This window comes from Rhinolophus ferrumequinum, chromosome 16, assembly GCF_004115265.2.
Source record: "Rhinolophus ferrumequinum isolate MPI-CBG mRhiFer1 chromosome 16, mRhiFer1_v1.p, whole genome shotgun sequence".
In the NCBI taxonomy this organism is placed as follows: domain Eukaryota; kingdom Metazoa; phylum Chordata; class Mammalia; order Chiroptera; family Rhinolophidae; genus Rhinolophus; species Rhinolophus ferrumequinum.
The window spans coordinates 9,708,070-9,722,761 of NC_046299.1; the positions used below are offsets into that span (position 1 = coordinate 9,708,070).

Consider the following 14,692-nt stretch of genomic DNA (forward strand, 5'->3'; position numbering starts at 1 on the left):
TCCTTCCTGGTTGCCCTGTCTCAGGCAATGATTATACCGCCCAATGGATCACTTAAGCCAGAAACCTAGGAGTCATCTTCCATCTTTCTCCTTCCTAAAGTCGCTCCTTCACGTTGATTTCTATTCTGTTAATTCAGAACCTCACCTTTTGCCCAGACCAGTTTTCTCAGCAGAAGTGCTACTGGCTTAACAGACAGGAGAATTCTTTACGCACAATTATCCCGTTTAGTGCAGACGACCTGACAGCATCCTGTCATCGCCCACTCCAGCACCAGGCTTCACATGGGCGTGGCTCCAGGCGCCATCTCCCTCCCAAGCAGCCCTTTAACTTTCCTTTACTGAGTCAGGGTCAAATCGCCTCCAGCTTCTGGATCCAGAGCCCAGGAGGCCTGTGGCCTCAGTTTGAACTACTGTTCTGTATATGGTCCACAAAGATGCTACTTCTCTCTAAGCCTAGCAATGTCATCTTTGTTTTTCTTTTCCTTTTTAATCTATCCTCTTCCTGGTATTGAAACAGAGTTGATATAGGCCCAGTATCCCTTAGTTTCCTTATCAACAACTCCAAAATCCAAACAATTCTGAAACCTGAACGTTTATTTTTTAAGTTTGTTACAACTCATTTAAAATACGCCAAAATATGCCCTGAACTGATATGAAGCTATTGATGTCATCGTTTACCTCCCTTAATATGAATATTCATATGATTCTTTAAGAAACATTAATGTGTTGTATTGTAGACTAATGCCCCCACAGAATACATGGAATAACCTTTTGAATAAACCCCCTCAAAAACTTGAATTCTAAAACAAATATGGCCCCAAAGGTTTCAGATAAGCATTGTGATCTGTACAGCAAAGCACAAACTCACTACACCATCTTTTCCAGAAGTCTAGCTCTACCTCTTAAAACTGATTTATCTAAATAGAAATTTAAAATTACTTTGAACATAAACATTTTCAATGAGTATTTTAGAGTCTTCCATATAATTACCTCTAGAAAAGAAAGTGTGGACCACTATCTTTTTTAAGAAGTTAAATTTAGTCCTACCACAAAATAGGGACGGAGAAAACTACTTCTTGGGACTCCTTCCAGTCTTAAAATGCTTTGTTTAATCAGAGCCCTTGCGATTACAACACAGAGCGCTGAGAGAGGGATCACCTTCCCTTTTCCAGAGGCCCAGCCAGTCCTGTGCTATCTGTGCTTAGGCCTTTATCACACATTGATACGCTCAGCCTCAAAAAGAAAACCTCCACAAGCCCCACGGTGCTTCCCCACTTTTTCTATTATTCTAGCAACTTACATTTCACAATCAAGATTAAGGGCTGCTGTTGCTGTTTAAGAAAATAAATGATTTTACTTGAAAAGTTGGTATCTATCTATGTCCATCTGGAGCTAAAATTTTAAACAGATGTCTAATGAGAAACTAAATATGGAAAATGATGCAGTTATCTATTAAGGCAATGAGATACAGCAAATACGATATGCAGACATGGAACATAAGCCTATAAAACTTTAAAGGATGTTTTTTCAAAAGAAAGAATATCTATGTTCTCATTTATTTGAAACCCCCATTGCCCCGATTCTTCATATCTTTGTATAGACCATTTTTTTAAAATGGCACACTGCTTTGGAAAACAGTCTGGTAGTTCCTCAAAAGGTTAAACGTAGATTTACTATTAATATAATGACCCAGCAATTCCACTCCTAGGTACACACCCAAGAGAAAAAGAAATATCCACCAAAAATTTGTACACAAATGTTCATAGCAATATTATTCATAACAGCCTAAAGGTGAAAACACCCCAAATGTCCATCAGTTGATGAACGGATAAATAAAATGTGGTTTATCCATACATTTTTTGCATTCATATCCATGCAATGGAATGAAACGGAACTAAGTACTGACACACATTAGAACAGGCACAAACCTTAAAAACATTGTGCTTACTAAAAAGAAGCCAGTCACAAAGGCCATGCATTGTATGATTCTATTTATGAGCAATGTTGAGAATAGGCAAATTTATAGAGACAGAATAAATTAGTGGCTGCCTAGGACTGACAGGGCTGGAGTTTGGAGGAAAATGACAGCTAATGAATACAGGGTTTCTTTGTGGGGTGAGGAAAATGTTCGACAATTGATTGTGTGATGGTCACAGAACTCTACGAATATACCAAAACCACTGAATTATATACTGTGAATGGGTGAACTGTATAGTGTGTGAATTATCAAAAAAAAAAAAAAAAAAAAAGGCAAACAAATAAGCCATATACTTGAGGTAAAAAGGCAACCGACTCAAAACTAGAAATTCTATTAATTCCAGACTCTAAAATAAAATTGTTTCTACTCCAATTACAGAAGACAGACTAAACCTTAGCAAATTTGAGAACAGAGACCATACTAAATAACCAGAGGGCAGAGGGCCCTGCTGGGAAAAGATGAGAGCGGTGGATATTCAAAGCAATACACAGGTGTCCAAACTAGAAAGACATGCTAAGAAGATACAAGAATCAATTTTATTTTAAAAGTCTTTTTATGTGCATAAAATTGCATATTCATGAAAAGTAATAAGAGCTAAGCAGGAAAAATATGTAAAAATGAATAAAAACTATTCTGAAAATTTGAAAGTAATATTGCCCCTTCAAAGAGCTTGGAACAAATTAAAGCAACCATTAAAACCCATCAGAATATTGACAATGATTATTTCTAACTGGTGGGTTTTTTGTTAATCTTCCTCACTAGAATTTACTGTATAAGCAAAAATAAAATTATTAAGCTTTTAAAAGCTACTTTTAAATATAGTTATATGGAAATTGAAAAGAGAATACCAAAGGTTTAAATTAACATGTCAGAAAATAAGCAAGCAATTTGTTATTTTCAACATAGTTGTTTCTTTGTCCTTTCTCCTACTGTTCCCTGTTGTAAAGATCCTTTACCATAAAAGAGGATTCAAAAGAAGGGGGAAAAGGCTTAAGTGCAAATTTCTAAAATTATATTCTCTTGAGAGAAAGGTATACCCAACTATTCACTAAAATAGGACCTGGAAATACTTTCTCCATAAAATCACTTTTACCCCTAATTAACAAGGGTCTTTACATATTTTCAACTCTTAACTTTAATGAGCCACAACTTTAATGCTCCTTTAAGTACTGTAGCTTATATGACCCAACGGTACTATAAAACTACTCAAATATCTCATGTGGGGGGAATCTCATTTTCATTTTTATTTGAAGATAATCTCTTTCACTTGAAAGTATCAAGAAAAAGAAAAGGAAAGCTAAAGAATAAAAACCATTCTTAAAACTTCATAATATTCACATTTTTGTGTTTAAAAATTCCATGTAAATGTTATTTCCTAAACTCCGCCCCCCCGCCACACACACCCATTTATACAACAGTCCGCTACTAGTCTCAAAACTTTTACAGATTGGTGGCCACAAAGAGCTTCAGAAAACCTCCCTGCCAAGTCCAACAAGGGCCCCAAGCTTCTCAGGACGAGGAGTGGCAGTTCGTCTCCCCAGGGCTAGGAGAGCGGAAGGTGCAAACTGAGGACTGACAGCTGGTCCCCAGCTCTAACCGCCAGGCCCCCAGGCTTCCTGCTCAAACCGGAATGCCAGCCCAAGGGCTGCTCACCCTCAAGGCCGAGGTCAGTGACAGAAAGCCATGCTGACTTTGATTTGTCAGCAAAGCCATCCAAGTGTCCAAAAGACACTGAGGACAAATTTATTGGCTTAATACAATTTTTCCTAGTCTGGCTGCTCTTCCTTAAAATCAAGTACAAACAAAAACTGCAAATACCTGATATGAATGGGCCTAACTGCCAACTAAGTTATTTGTCACTGGATCAGCATTCGTAAATAGCATTGTAGCTCTAGTAAGAATGAAGGAGAAAAACAAGTACTCTCATCTGCTTTTGATTCCTGTAACAAATAGAATATCAGGGTCCTCTCAAATTTATTTTAACGTTGGTTTGTTAAAACTAGATTGTCAAACTCCAGTAAAATCTGAAGCAAAGAAATGATTAGATTTTCCCTAAACTTCTTCTCCAAGAACACAGCCTGGAAAAATATATATTGAGTTGTGGGTGGTGGGTGCTATGTTACCTGCTGTTAAGGTAACAGGGAGGCATCTCAACAGAGTGATACAGGACCCAAAGGCCAGAGTCCAGCTGCAGACCCCATCACGTACCAGCTCTGTGACTTAACCCTTGCCAAGCCCCCTTTCTTCCTCTATACAACATGGATCATAACGATGCCCACCTTATAGGGTGATCCCAGGGAGTAAATATGATAATCCAAGTAGCCCTGCAGGCCTGCCTGGCACATCGCACGGTGACGACAATAGGCCAGGACTATGGCAGAGTGGTGACATCCCTAGATGCCATATCCCCACACTGATAGCAGGCATGATACAAATGCTTTCAAGGGTGACGTCTACCAGGAGCAGCACCATGTGGGCAAACACGCCCTGGGCCATCACCCGGCCAATTATTTTGGCCTTAAGTCACTCTATTGTGGACTTGACTTCCACATGGAAAATGAAAAGATTGTATTAGATCAATAGTTTTCTTTCTTTAAAAAAAAAAAAAAAACCTTTAAAAAAATTATAAAAGAAATATATGCTTAGAAAAATTCCAAGAAATATAGACAAGAGAGGATAGAGTAAAAGTTAAATCTCACCTTCTTGACTTCTCTCTCCCCCCCAAATCAGGAGTTTTCAAACTGTACTGTGCAGAGTCCTAGGGCTCCCTGGAAGCAGACGGTGACCTTCCAGTAGAAGCCCAGTGGGCAGGTCCCCAAGGATCCCCTGTCCCCCCATCACCATCTCAACCAAAGCAGCTCTGCTTTTATGTGTCTCGCATACTGGGTTTCACAGATTTTGAAACAAAGTTCCACTACTAAAATGAAGTTTAAAAATCACAAGACTAAATTATTTTAAAGATATTATCCAGCTCTAAAATTGTATGCTTTTGGTCTATTAAACCAAATCCTCATCATTGCTATCATATTTATATCAAATTTCCATTAAATTTCCTGAGATGGCACCTTACCTCTAGGTCAAGATCCTGAGGTTCCATTTCAGAAAGTGATAGCACAGCAATTTTGGTAACTTTACAGACCTCATGGTCTCCTGGAAGTTTGCCCACCAGTGTTTTCTGCCGAATTAAAATAAGCCACCATGGAAGATCTGAAAGAGAAAAGTCATTTACTGTCTAGTATCTATAAGTGCTACTGTGCTGGCAAACTGAAGGTGAAAAATACAACAACAACAACAAATGTGCATGGGATATAACCCTTTAAAGGAAAGCATACAACAAAGATATAAAAAGGGCCCTTAAACGTGTGAAAAGACGTTTAATCTCGCTCATAATTAGAGCGATACCATTCTCACCCATCAGATTGGGGAAAATAAAGTATGACAGCGCGTTCACTGGCAAGGCTGTGGGGAAACAGGCACTCTCATACAGCGCTGGTGGAACTACAAACACATACGACTTTTCTGGAGGGAAATTTAATGATACCTAACAGCAAAACGTATATACTTACCTTTTAACCTAGCAATCCCACCCTGGTGAATTTACCCTGAAGACACACAAGAACACACACGAATATACACTCCAGTCTATTCAGTGTAGCAGTTTTTAATTGTAAAATGCTGGGAATGACTGCCCAGACATAGGAGAATGGCTGAATAAACTATCACACATACACTCAATGGAGTACTATGCAGTTGTACAGAGGAATTAGAAGTGTGCTATGAACTGATAAGGAGTGATTCCTGGATATACTAAGTGGATAAACTGGATAAATTTTTAATATATAAGGATATAATATAATCATATAGGAAGACATATTATTATACCAAAGTCCAAGAGAGTATGGAGAGTGTGCCACTCTTTATACAAGAAAGAGAAAATAAGCATATATCTGCTCATTTGTGTACAAAAAGGAGAGGCAAGGTAAATGAGAAATTAGTGAGACTGGTCATCTACAGGGGAGAGGCGGAAACAGGAAGGAAGAGGGCAGAGATGGGAATGAGAAAACGGATCCAGGAAACGGCAGTCCTCTGAGCATACCCTTTTGTATAGTTTTGACTCTTAGAACCATGGTAATGTTTCACGTTTCCTCAAAAATAAATAGTTCAAATCAAGCAGAATGTGGGGGAAACCCAAAACAAAAAGCAAATAGTAACCCAACTCTGCTACAAATAGAAAATATAACCACACTGTAGATAGGGAACAAAAAACTAACTTTGGAAAACAGTATTTTGTAAGGATAAAGACACAAAGGACGATACACGATATTGTATTCTCGTTAGTGAATTTGTTTTTCAGGAGGTTATGGGTGGTTAGCAATTCCAAAACTACTGTATGTGCCACTAAAACTGAGAAAATTAGTAAATATATTGAGAAGAGGGAGGACGGAAAGAAGACGGTAAAACAAATGAAAGAAATCTTAAATACATGAAAGAAAGACGAAAACACCGAGAGGCCCAAAAGTTATCTTTCCAATCCAATTTTTTATTTCAAAATATTATTTAATATTTTTGAAATAAATTTTTATTTCAAAATATTAATTAAATGAGAAATAGTCTAGGAGAGACAGCATGCAAAAGCACTTTTTCAGTTTTAAAAAAATACTGTACTACTTAAATAGCACCAAAAATAAAAATAATTGAAATAATGTTTCAGGAATGTCTTATTATATGAAAAAAATTGTAAGAGCTATATGTAGTGTTTCAACTTTCCCCACTTCCCCCCCCCAAAAATTAATCAATTCTCATCTTAGAGATAGTGTTTTGAAGATGTACTTTAAGCATTTCATAAATGCAAGAGTTTGGGAGAATTTTGTAATTCTCTATAAAGTAGGGTGGAAATTTACTCCAAAGTTTCAAGGCTTTTACAGGCCATTTCATTATTCATTATCATTAAACATTAACAGAGGACCTACCAAATGCTGGGAAGTATGTCAGGCATGGATCAAGGTTACCAAGCACCCAACATATAACAAACCTTCCACATAATAAAGCACATAATGAATGCATAATACACTGTTACAAAATGTTCATACATTTTGTTGAATAAAAAGAAATCCTTCCTACAGGTCTCTTAACCTCACAGGAATAATTTCTGTGAGGTTAAGAACAATTTAAAGTGTTGGCAGATGACCAGACCAGCCAGCATCAGGAAGCTCTCTTCCAAGTTTATGCCTTTTTGCTGCAGTTTACTTTGGATTCATTTTACATTAACATTGTGAATTGTGATCTTAATAAATTACAGCAATGACCAACACAATTTGTATAATCAAATGTAATAAAGGTCTTTCCAATAAATCATCTAATGGAATAATGCCAAAACATAAAATATTAACTTTCAAACACAGAGGTTTTACTCTATACATAAACTCACTTGGGAAAACAAAAGGCATCCCTTTTTTCACAAAAACACTGTGATCGCCAATATTGAAATTCAACTTAGGAATTCAAGTACATTTTAAAATAAAATATGTATATTTTTAGAGTTTATTTTTAGAGTTTAGCTATTCGTATAGCATGAATCTGAAAAACTGAGATGCTTCTTTTAAAAAACTATTACAAATTGAAGTTCAATATACCTAGGGAGTTACGATAAAGATTAAATATGATATCAGTGATCTCAAGCAATTGAGAAGGAATTTTGTAAACAATAGCCATCCCTTTCCAGGGAGGCAACCACATTCCGGACTATGAGGTTAGAACTCAGGCTCAAATTTTAGCTCCACCACTTATCTGCCCATGGACTTCGCAGCACAGTACTGAACTGCTCCAATTCCTCGTTTTCTCATCTGCAGAATGGGGTATAACAGCCTACTTCAGAAAGTAGTTATGAGGATTAAATAACAATTTTTATAATTCATGTCATTACTAAGAGCTAATGTTACCAGATAGCAAAACACTGTCAAGCTATGGTAAGTAAAACAATGTGGTAATGGTATAGGAATGGACAAATGAATATTAGAATAGACACAGAACCATGGAAATATAAGCATCTAGCAAGTGGTGATAAAGAGGGGGAAAGATGGTGTGTCAATAAATAATATTGAAACACATACTTGAGTATTTGCGGATAAATATGTTATCTGGAATCTGCTTTGAAATAATTTAGCAGCTGGGAGTATGGGACCCATGGATTAAAAAAATGTCTTTTTATGTAGTTGACTTCCAATCAGATCAACAAATTGCATTGAGCTAATATGTCTCTTGAGTCTTACTCTATAGTTTCCTATCTTACTGTTTTCAGGCTCACACATTAATCAAAAACAAACAAACAAACAAACAAACAAACTTAGGAGTAAATTAACAAGGAAATAGATATCTACTAGTTACAACCTAAGTACGCTGGGATGAGGAAATTGTTCTGGAACTAGATAGTGGTGATGATTGTACAATCTTGTGAATATACTGAAAACCACTGAATTGTGCATTTTGAAAAGGTGAATTTATGGTATGCAAATTACGTCTCATTTAAAAAAAACAAAAGCCCCTTCTAAAGAACAAAAGAACTTCTTAGGAATCTTACCAACCAGAGCAGAGAATGAAAAACTAAAAAGTGTATTTTCTCCCAAAGACAGAGATTAAGCTAGGATGACCCATTAATTCTTGAAATGCATCAACATTAGTGACAGGATGTAGCTGTTTGTATTAGTGTTCAAAGGAATAATTTAAATGATCATGATAGAAAGAATATGAAAAATTTGAATTGGACACAGATATTCCCAGGTAAAATCACTGATCCTAAAAATCAAAGCAGAACAAACAAAAAACCTTGTGGGAAATAACAGCAATCTCTTTCTGTAATTATTTTGCCTTAGGTGAAATAAAACGTAACAATACCCAGAAGGAAGTCTGGAAAGTCCAGCAAGAACGAGCATGTTAGTCACAGGGCTAAATAACCTAAATATATTTTTTACAGTTTGCGTTTTAAGACAAGAAAAATGTAGAAGTACAGCATCACTGTTGTTCAACAATCACAGTATCCATCAGGCATAATTTCGCAATAAAAAATGTTAAAGCACCAATGCACGCTATTGTGTTCGTTTATACCACCCACCAGGAAAATAAACTTGATTCAGTTAAAGCTAACACCCTGAGAGCTGGATATACAATGTAACCAAGAACAAAGGGAATTTAGTCTAGCAAGGTCCTTTGACATGAAATATTTTTTCCAGATTTTTAAATTAACATACTGCAATGGGGAAAATATCAATTTTACAACCCTGGCTCCTCCTCCAGGAAAAGACAGACAAGGAAATCTGACTTCCTCAGCAGCATAAAAAACCTGATCAGGAAGTAATTATTTTGAAAAGCATAACCAGTAGCAAACTGAAACAATAGTCCTGGAAGATTCAATTGCTTGCCCTATACAATAATTTACTCACTTAAAGGGGATAAGCAATTGTGGGATAGAGATTATTTTTCAAAAAAAGATTTTCATCCAATTTTAGAAAAAAAAAGTTTTCTCTCTACTGATGACCTCACCTCTAGGAAGTATTGCAACTATTAATACATATTTCTCGATACAGCTATCCATCTTACTGACATATAAAAAAGATAAGCATTTGATCTAACAATAAGTGTCCAGCTGTCTTTTTATTTTTATTATGTTAGTTGTTCCATTTATTTAAAACTGTACACATTACAGATAAAACTAACGTTCCCTTTGACCATTATTCCCCACTCCATGGAAATTCCTTAAATCCAATCCAAACCCCCACTTTGTGAGTTGTCTCTTGTAAGGAGACGAGCAGAGATGGAGAAAAATTCATTACCATTCTTGGCATCAGTCCTTTTAATCTTACTTGCGAGCTTAAAAGTGAATTTTAAAAAAATTTTATTTTAATTTTTCATATGAAACATTCAAATGTACATTGATTTTCTAGGAACTTCTTGCTGTAAATGAGCCACTGATGGGTATTCGGTGTTGTCTATTCTTTTTTTTAATGCAACATAGCTTTATCTAGTTTTTCCAAAGCATTCAATTTAGCTTTCATAGCAACAAGAAGCCTTTCTTTTTGCACTTATAGTTGATGGGTTTATGTAAGACTTAATTAAATTATGTAATTCCAATATTGAGTGAAGCAGGTAGAAAGAGGTTTGGGAACAAACACAGCCCACAATCCACGATCCACAGGAACAGAGAAGGTTCCTACCAATCCCCACCAGCCCTCCGAGCACCCAGTACATCCACCAATAGGTTTGCAGAGGCAGTGGGGCGTGCTAACTCATCTGGGAAATAGGTTAAGTGAGATTCAACTAAAAGAGCTCCTAGGATAGAAATACATATGCAGTGCACGCTCTTAGTGCCAGACACTTGAAGTGAGTGAAATATTACGTGGAAATGATTTTGCTTTCCTGATTTTTTTTTTCTGGCTCACCTTTTCCAAAGACTTGTTCTAATTTGAACTGGTTCAGTAGAATTTTTTAAAGATTTTTTTTTAGAAGAAGAAAACAAAAGACTTATTTTTGTAGCTACAGCCATAGCTTATTTTGTAGGTTCTGTTTTTACTGCTTTTTTTGGACAATTTCCAGTTTCTGTGCCTGTCTCTACATAATATAAACATTCATGTTATGACCAAAGGTAAAAATAAAAAGTGGGTGTACTAACGACTCTCATACGTTGCCCCAACCCTGCAGACGAGTTCCTGAGAACAAAGCACTCCCTTCACCTCTCCGAGGCCCACTGGTTCTGGAGTGCCCACGGAGAGGCGGGGACATGGAGAAGCAGCCAGCACCTGCTGCCTTCACAGTCACCAGCACAGTAGAACTAATTACATCCACATGCCAATAAATACAACCCAGGTGGGTACTGTATACTCCAAAGTCATTTGTAACATAATATTCAAATGTAAATATTTAAATTCCTGAAGGGCTTCCCGCGGAGTCTACATTTGCACAAGGTACAAGGTACCTCAGAGGATGGAGATGGGTTGGTAAAGGAAAAAGAACTAGGAAAGGGATTATAGTTAGCTCCCTTTCCTTTCTTTTGTGTCAAGCTGACAATAAGAATACTATGTTTCTCTGTCATTTCAAGTTGACAGTCTGAACTAATAAATGTAAGCCAAATGACTCACTGCTATTTATGTATTTTGAGGTTAGGAAGTATAAGGTATATACAAGTTTAACATTGTTATTTCTTTTTGGTGACTTAAACCTTTTGTTATTTTTGAAATGTATCTCTCTCTATGCTTCTTGCCTTAAAATCAGCTTTGATATTAGAATAGCTGCATCAGTTTTCAGTAGGTTAGCGCTGGCATGCTTCATCTTTTTTCTACCCTTTTACTTTTGCCCTTTCTGTATACATATGCCTAAGGTGTCTGTCTTGAAAGCAGCTTGTAGATGGATTTTATTATTTTTCCAGTATGAAAAGCTTTGTCTCATTAAGTCCATTCATGTGAAATGTAAGTACTGATATATTTAGCAGTCAACCTACCATCTTACTATTTGTCCTATCTGTTCTATATACCTTTCTTTTCTTGCCTTCTTTTGGATTAAGTTCTTAAATTATTATTATTCCATTTCCCCCTCACCCCTTATTAACTTTGTACAATCTTTTCTTCTGTGCACTGGATGTGTACATTGTAGGGGATGACAACATGAACCCTAACTTACGAAAGCCTAATGTAAATTAGTACTTTTACCAGCTACTGGACAGTAAGAGGACAGAAAAGACCTTAGAACACCAATCTATTTTAACTCCCATTGCTACTATTTTGTTGCGTGTTTTAGTTCTACATTAGTTTTAAACCATATGTGAAGCCAAATTCATTGAAATGTACCAGCCTATTTACCCTTTCTGGTGTCTTCATTCCTTCTTACATGTCTGCACTTCCATTTTCTTTTTGCCTGAAGAACTCCAGTATTTCTCTTAGTGCAGATACTCCTGGTGATGAATTCTCCGTTTCTATTTGTCTCAAATTAGTATGTCCCTGATTTCTGAAGGTATAAAACTTTAGAAGGCACTGTGAAGACACCATCCTATTGTCTTCTGGCTTCCACCGCTCCTGTCAAGACTTACTACATGCCTTCACATTTAACGAGTATTTTTTTCTTTGGCTGCTTTAGGATGTTTTCTGTCTTTAGTTTTCATCAGGTTTACTATGAGGTACCTAAGTGTGATTTTCTTTAAAATTTTTCCCCTTGTGGTTCAAAATACTACTTGAAACTGTGACTTGTATTTATAGTTGGTTTTGGAAAATTCTTGGCTATTATTTCTTCAAATACTGTGAATCTGTTGCTGTCAGAAACAAAATCTGACTAGTTTCTCTTGACTCCTTTTTTCTAAATATATGAAGTATCTTTAATGATCCATTATATATTAACACACTACGCATTCTAAGAGATTCTAATAATTGGGATAATATCTTAATGACTTATCTCAAGGTAAATTATGTTCCAATTAGAAGAATTCTGGGTTTTTTTTCAAGAAAACAAATCTTTGGTAGGAATTTAAATTCAGTCCAATATGTGCATAAAACCTACTCCACTGATACCCATTGCATAAGCTATTAATTGACCATTTAGTACTTTTAAATGAATATGAGCCTAAGTCTATAAAGCAGGTTGCATGCAAACTTATGCCTAAATTTAAATTTCTACTCAAGATGTTAATTCATGGTATTTTAAATTTTTGGTTTTATATTTAAAGCCATTTCTATTTTTTTTAAGCAAATTAAGAGAAACGCTTTTTTTTTTTCCTACTGGAAATAGAACACTACACTTCCCTGAATATATTTCAGCGAGCATCATGCATCAAGTGGACTTACAGGTAATACTGTTGCCACACCAACGCTGGTATGTTCACTGCCAGGAATCTGGGGTTCCATCACGCGGGCCTTTCTGGTGGTGGATGTCTCCAGTAAGCCTTGTTCAGGTCTCCCCTCCCGCGGTGTCACGTCTAAGTCAGGCTCCTACAGAAGCTCTTCATTGGAGGTTTGAGCTTTGAAACCACCAATGAGAGTCTAAGGAGCCGCTCTGAGCAATGGGGAACCTCACCCACTGAGGTGAAGAGAGACCCAAACACCATGCGCTGCAAGGCTTTGGGTTTGTCACCAATGCCACCATGGAGGAGGTGGATGTGGCCGTGAAGGCAAAGCCACACAAGGGGGAGGGAAGAGCTGTGGAACCAGAGGGCTGTCTCAAAAAAAAGGTTCTCAAAGACCTGGTGTCCACTTCACTGCGGAAAAGATTTTTGTGGGCGGTATTAAAGACCACACTGGAGAACATCACCTAAGAGGTGATTTTGAACAGTGGAGGGAAGTGATTGAAATCACGACTAACCGAGGCAGTGACAAGAAGAAAGGCTCTGCTTTTGTTACCTTTGATGACTGTGACCCTGTAGACAAGACTGTCATTCACAAACACCACACTGTGAGTGGCCACAACTGTGAAGAAAGGAAAGCCCTATCTAAGCAAGAGATGGCTAGAGCCTCATCCAGCCAAAGAGGTCGAAGTGGTTCTGGAAACTTCCGTGTTGGTCGAGGAGGTGGTTTTGGTGGGAATGGCAATTTTGCCGTGGAGGAAACGTCAGTGGTCGAGGTGGCTTTGGTGGCAGCCGTGGTGGTGAGGACATGGTGGCAGTGGGCATGGCTATAATGGGTTCGGTGATGAGGAAAGCAATTTTGGAGGTGGCGGAAGCTAGAGTGATTTTGGCAATTACAACAATCAATCTTCAAATTTTGGACCCATGAAAGGAGGGAACTTTGGAGGCAGAAGTTCTGGCCCCTATGGTGGTGGAGGCCAGTACTTTGCCAAACCACGAAACCAAGGTGGCTATGGCGGTTCCAGCAGCAGCAGTAGCTATGGCAGTGGCAGAAGGTTTTAATCACTGCCAGGAAACAAAGCGCAGCAGGAGAGGAGAGCCAGAGCAGTGACAGGGAAGCTCCAGGTTACAACAGATTTGTGAACTCAGCCGAGCACAGTGGTGGCAGGGCCTAGCTGCTACAAAGAAGACATGTTTTAGACAATACTTCTTTGTATGGGCAAAAAACTCAAGGACTGTATTTGTGACTAATTGTGTAACAGGTTATTTTAGTTTCTGTTCTGTGGAAAGTGGCAAGTATTCCAACAAAGGGTCTTAATGTAGGTTTTGATTTTTTTTTTGCACCCATGCTGTTGATTGCTAAATGTAATCATCTGATCATGACACTGAATAAATGTGTCTAAAAAAAAAAAAGTACATCATATCGAGCTTCTAATATTCTCAGGGACTAAAGAGCCAATTATTAATTTGTTCATCTTCCAAACACAGTAATTATTCAATGTTTCTTGACTGTGGCCTACCTAAGGTTTCCTAAATCTGGGTTTATAGAAAACTGACAATGACTTATAAGGAGAGCATCTAAGGCAAGAGGCTCTTAAAAGCTCCATTTCAAAAGTACCAGTGGTGGAATCAGGAGCACATTCAGCTTAGCCTATGAAGCTTAGGATAAAGTTAAATTCATCATAATAGTAAAATCCCTAATACGACCTGCCATAAACTGAGATAATCTATTATATTATCTAAAAACGTAAGGTCTTTTCTATCTATAATGGTCTTACACTAGAAAAGGTCTTAAGCATTAAGTATAAAGCATCAAGTATGAATGGGCAAAATAAATTTCTATGTAAAAGTACATTTTCCAGATAACTATAGTTTATCCTCCTGAAGTGCTAAGATGT

At 37.2% G+C, this 14,692-nt stretch overlaps 1 protein-coding gene across 3 annotated transcripts in view; it reads right to left on the reverse strand.

Moving 5' to 3' along the window:
• INPP5F (inositol polyphosphate-5-phosphatase F) overlaps nt 1-14,692 on the reverse strand; it is a 76,606-nt gene that overhangs the window by 35,706 nt on the left and 26,208 nt on the right. For all 3 annotated transcript variants that reach the window (XM_033130655.1, XM_033130658.1, XM_033130656.1), the window contains exon 3: nt 5,049-5,185. In XM_033130655.1, coding sequence (XP_032986546.1) covers nt 5,049-5,185 — 137 coding nt within the window. The remainder of the gene's footprint in view (nt 1-5,048; nt 5,186-14,692) is intronic.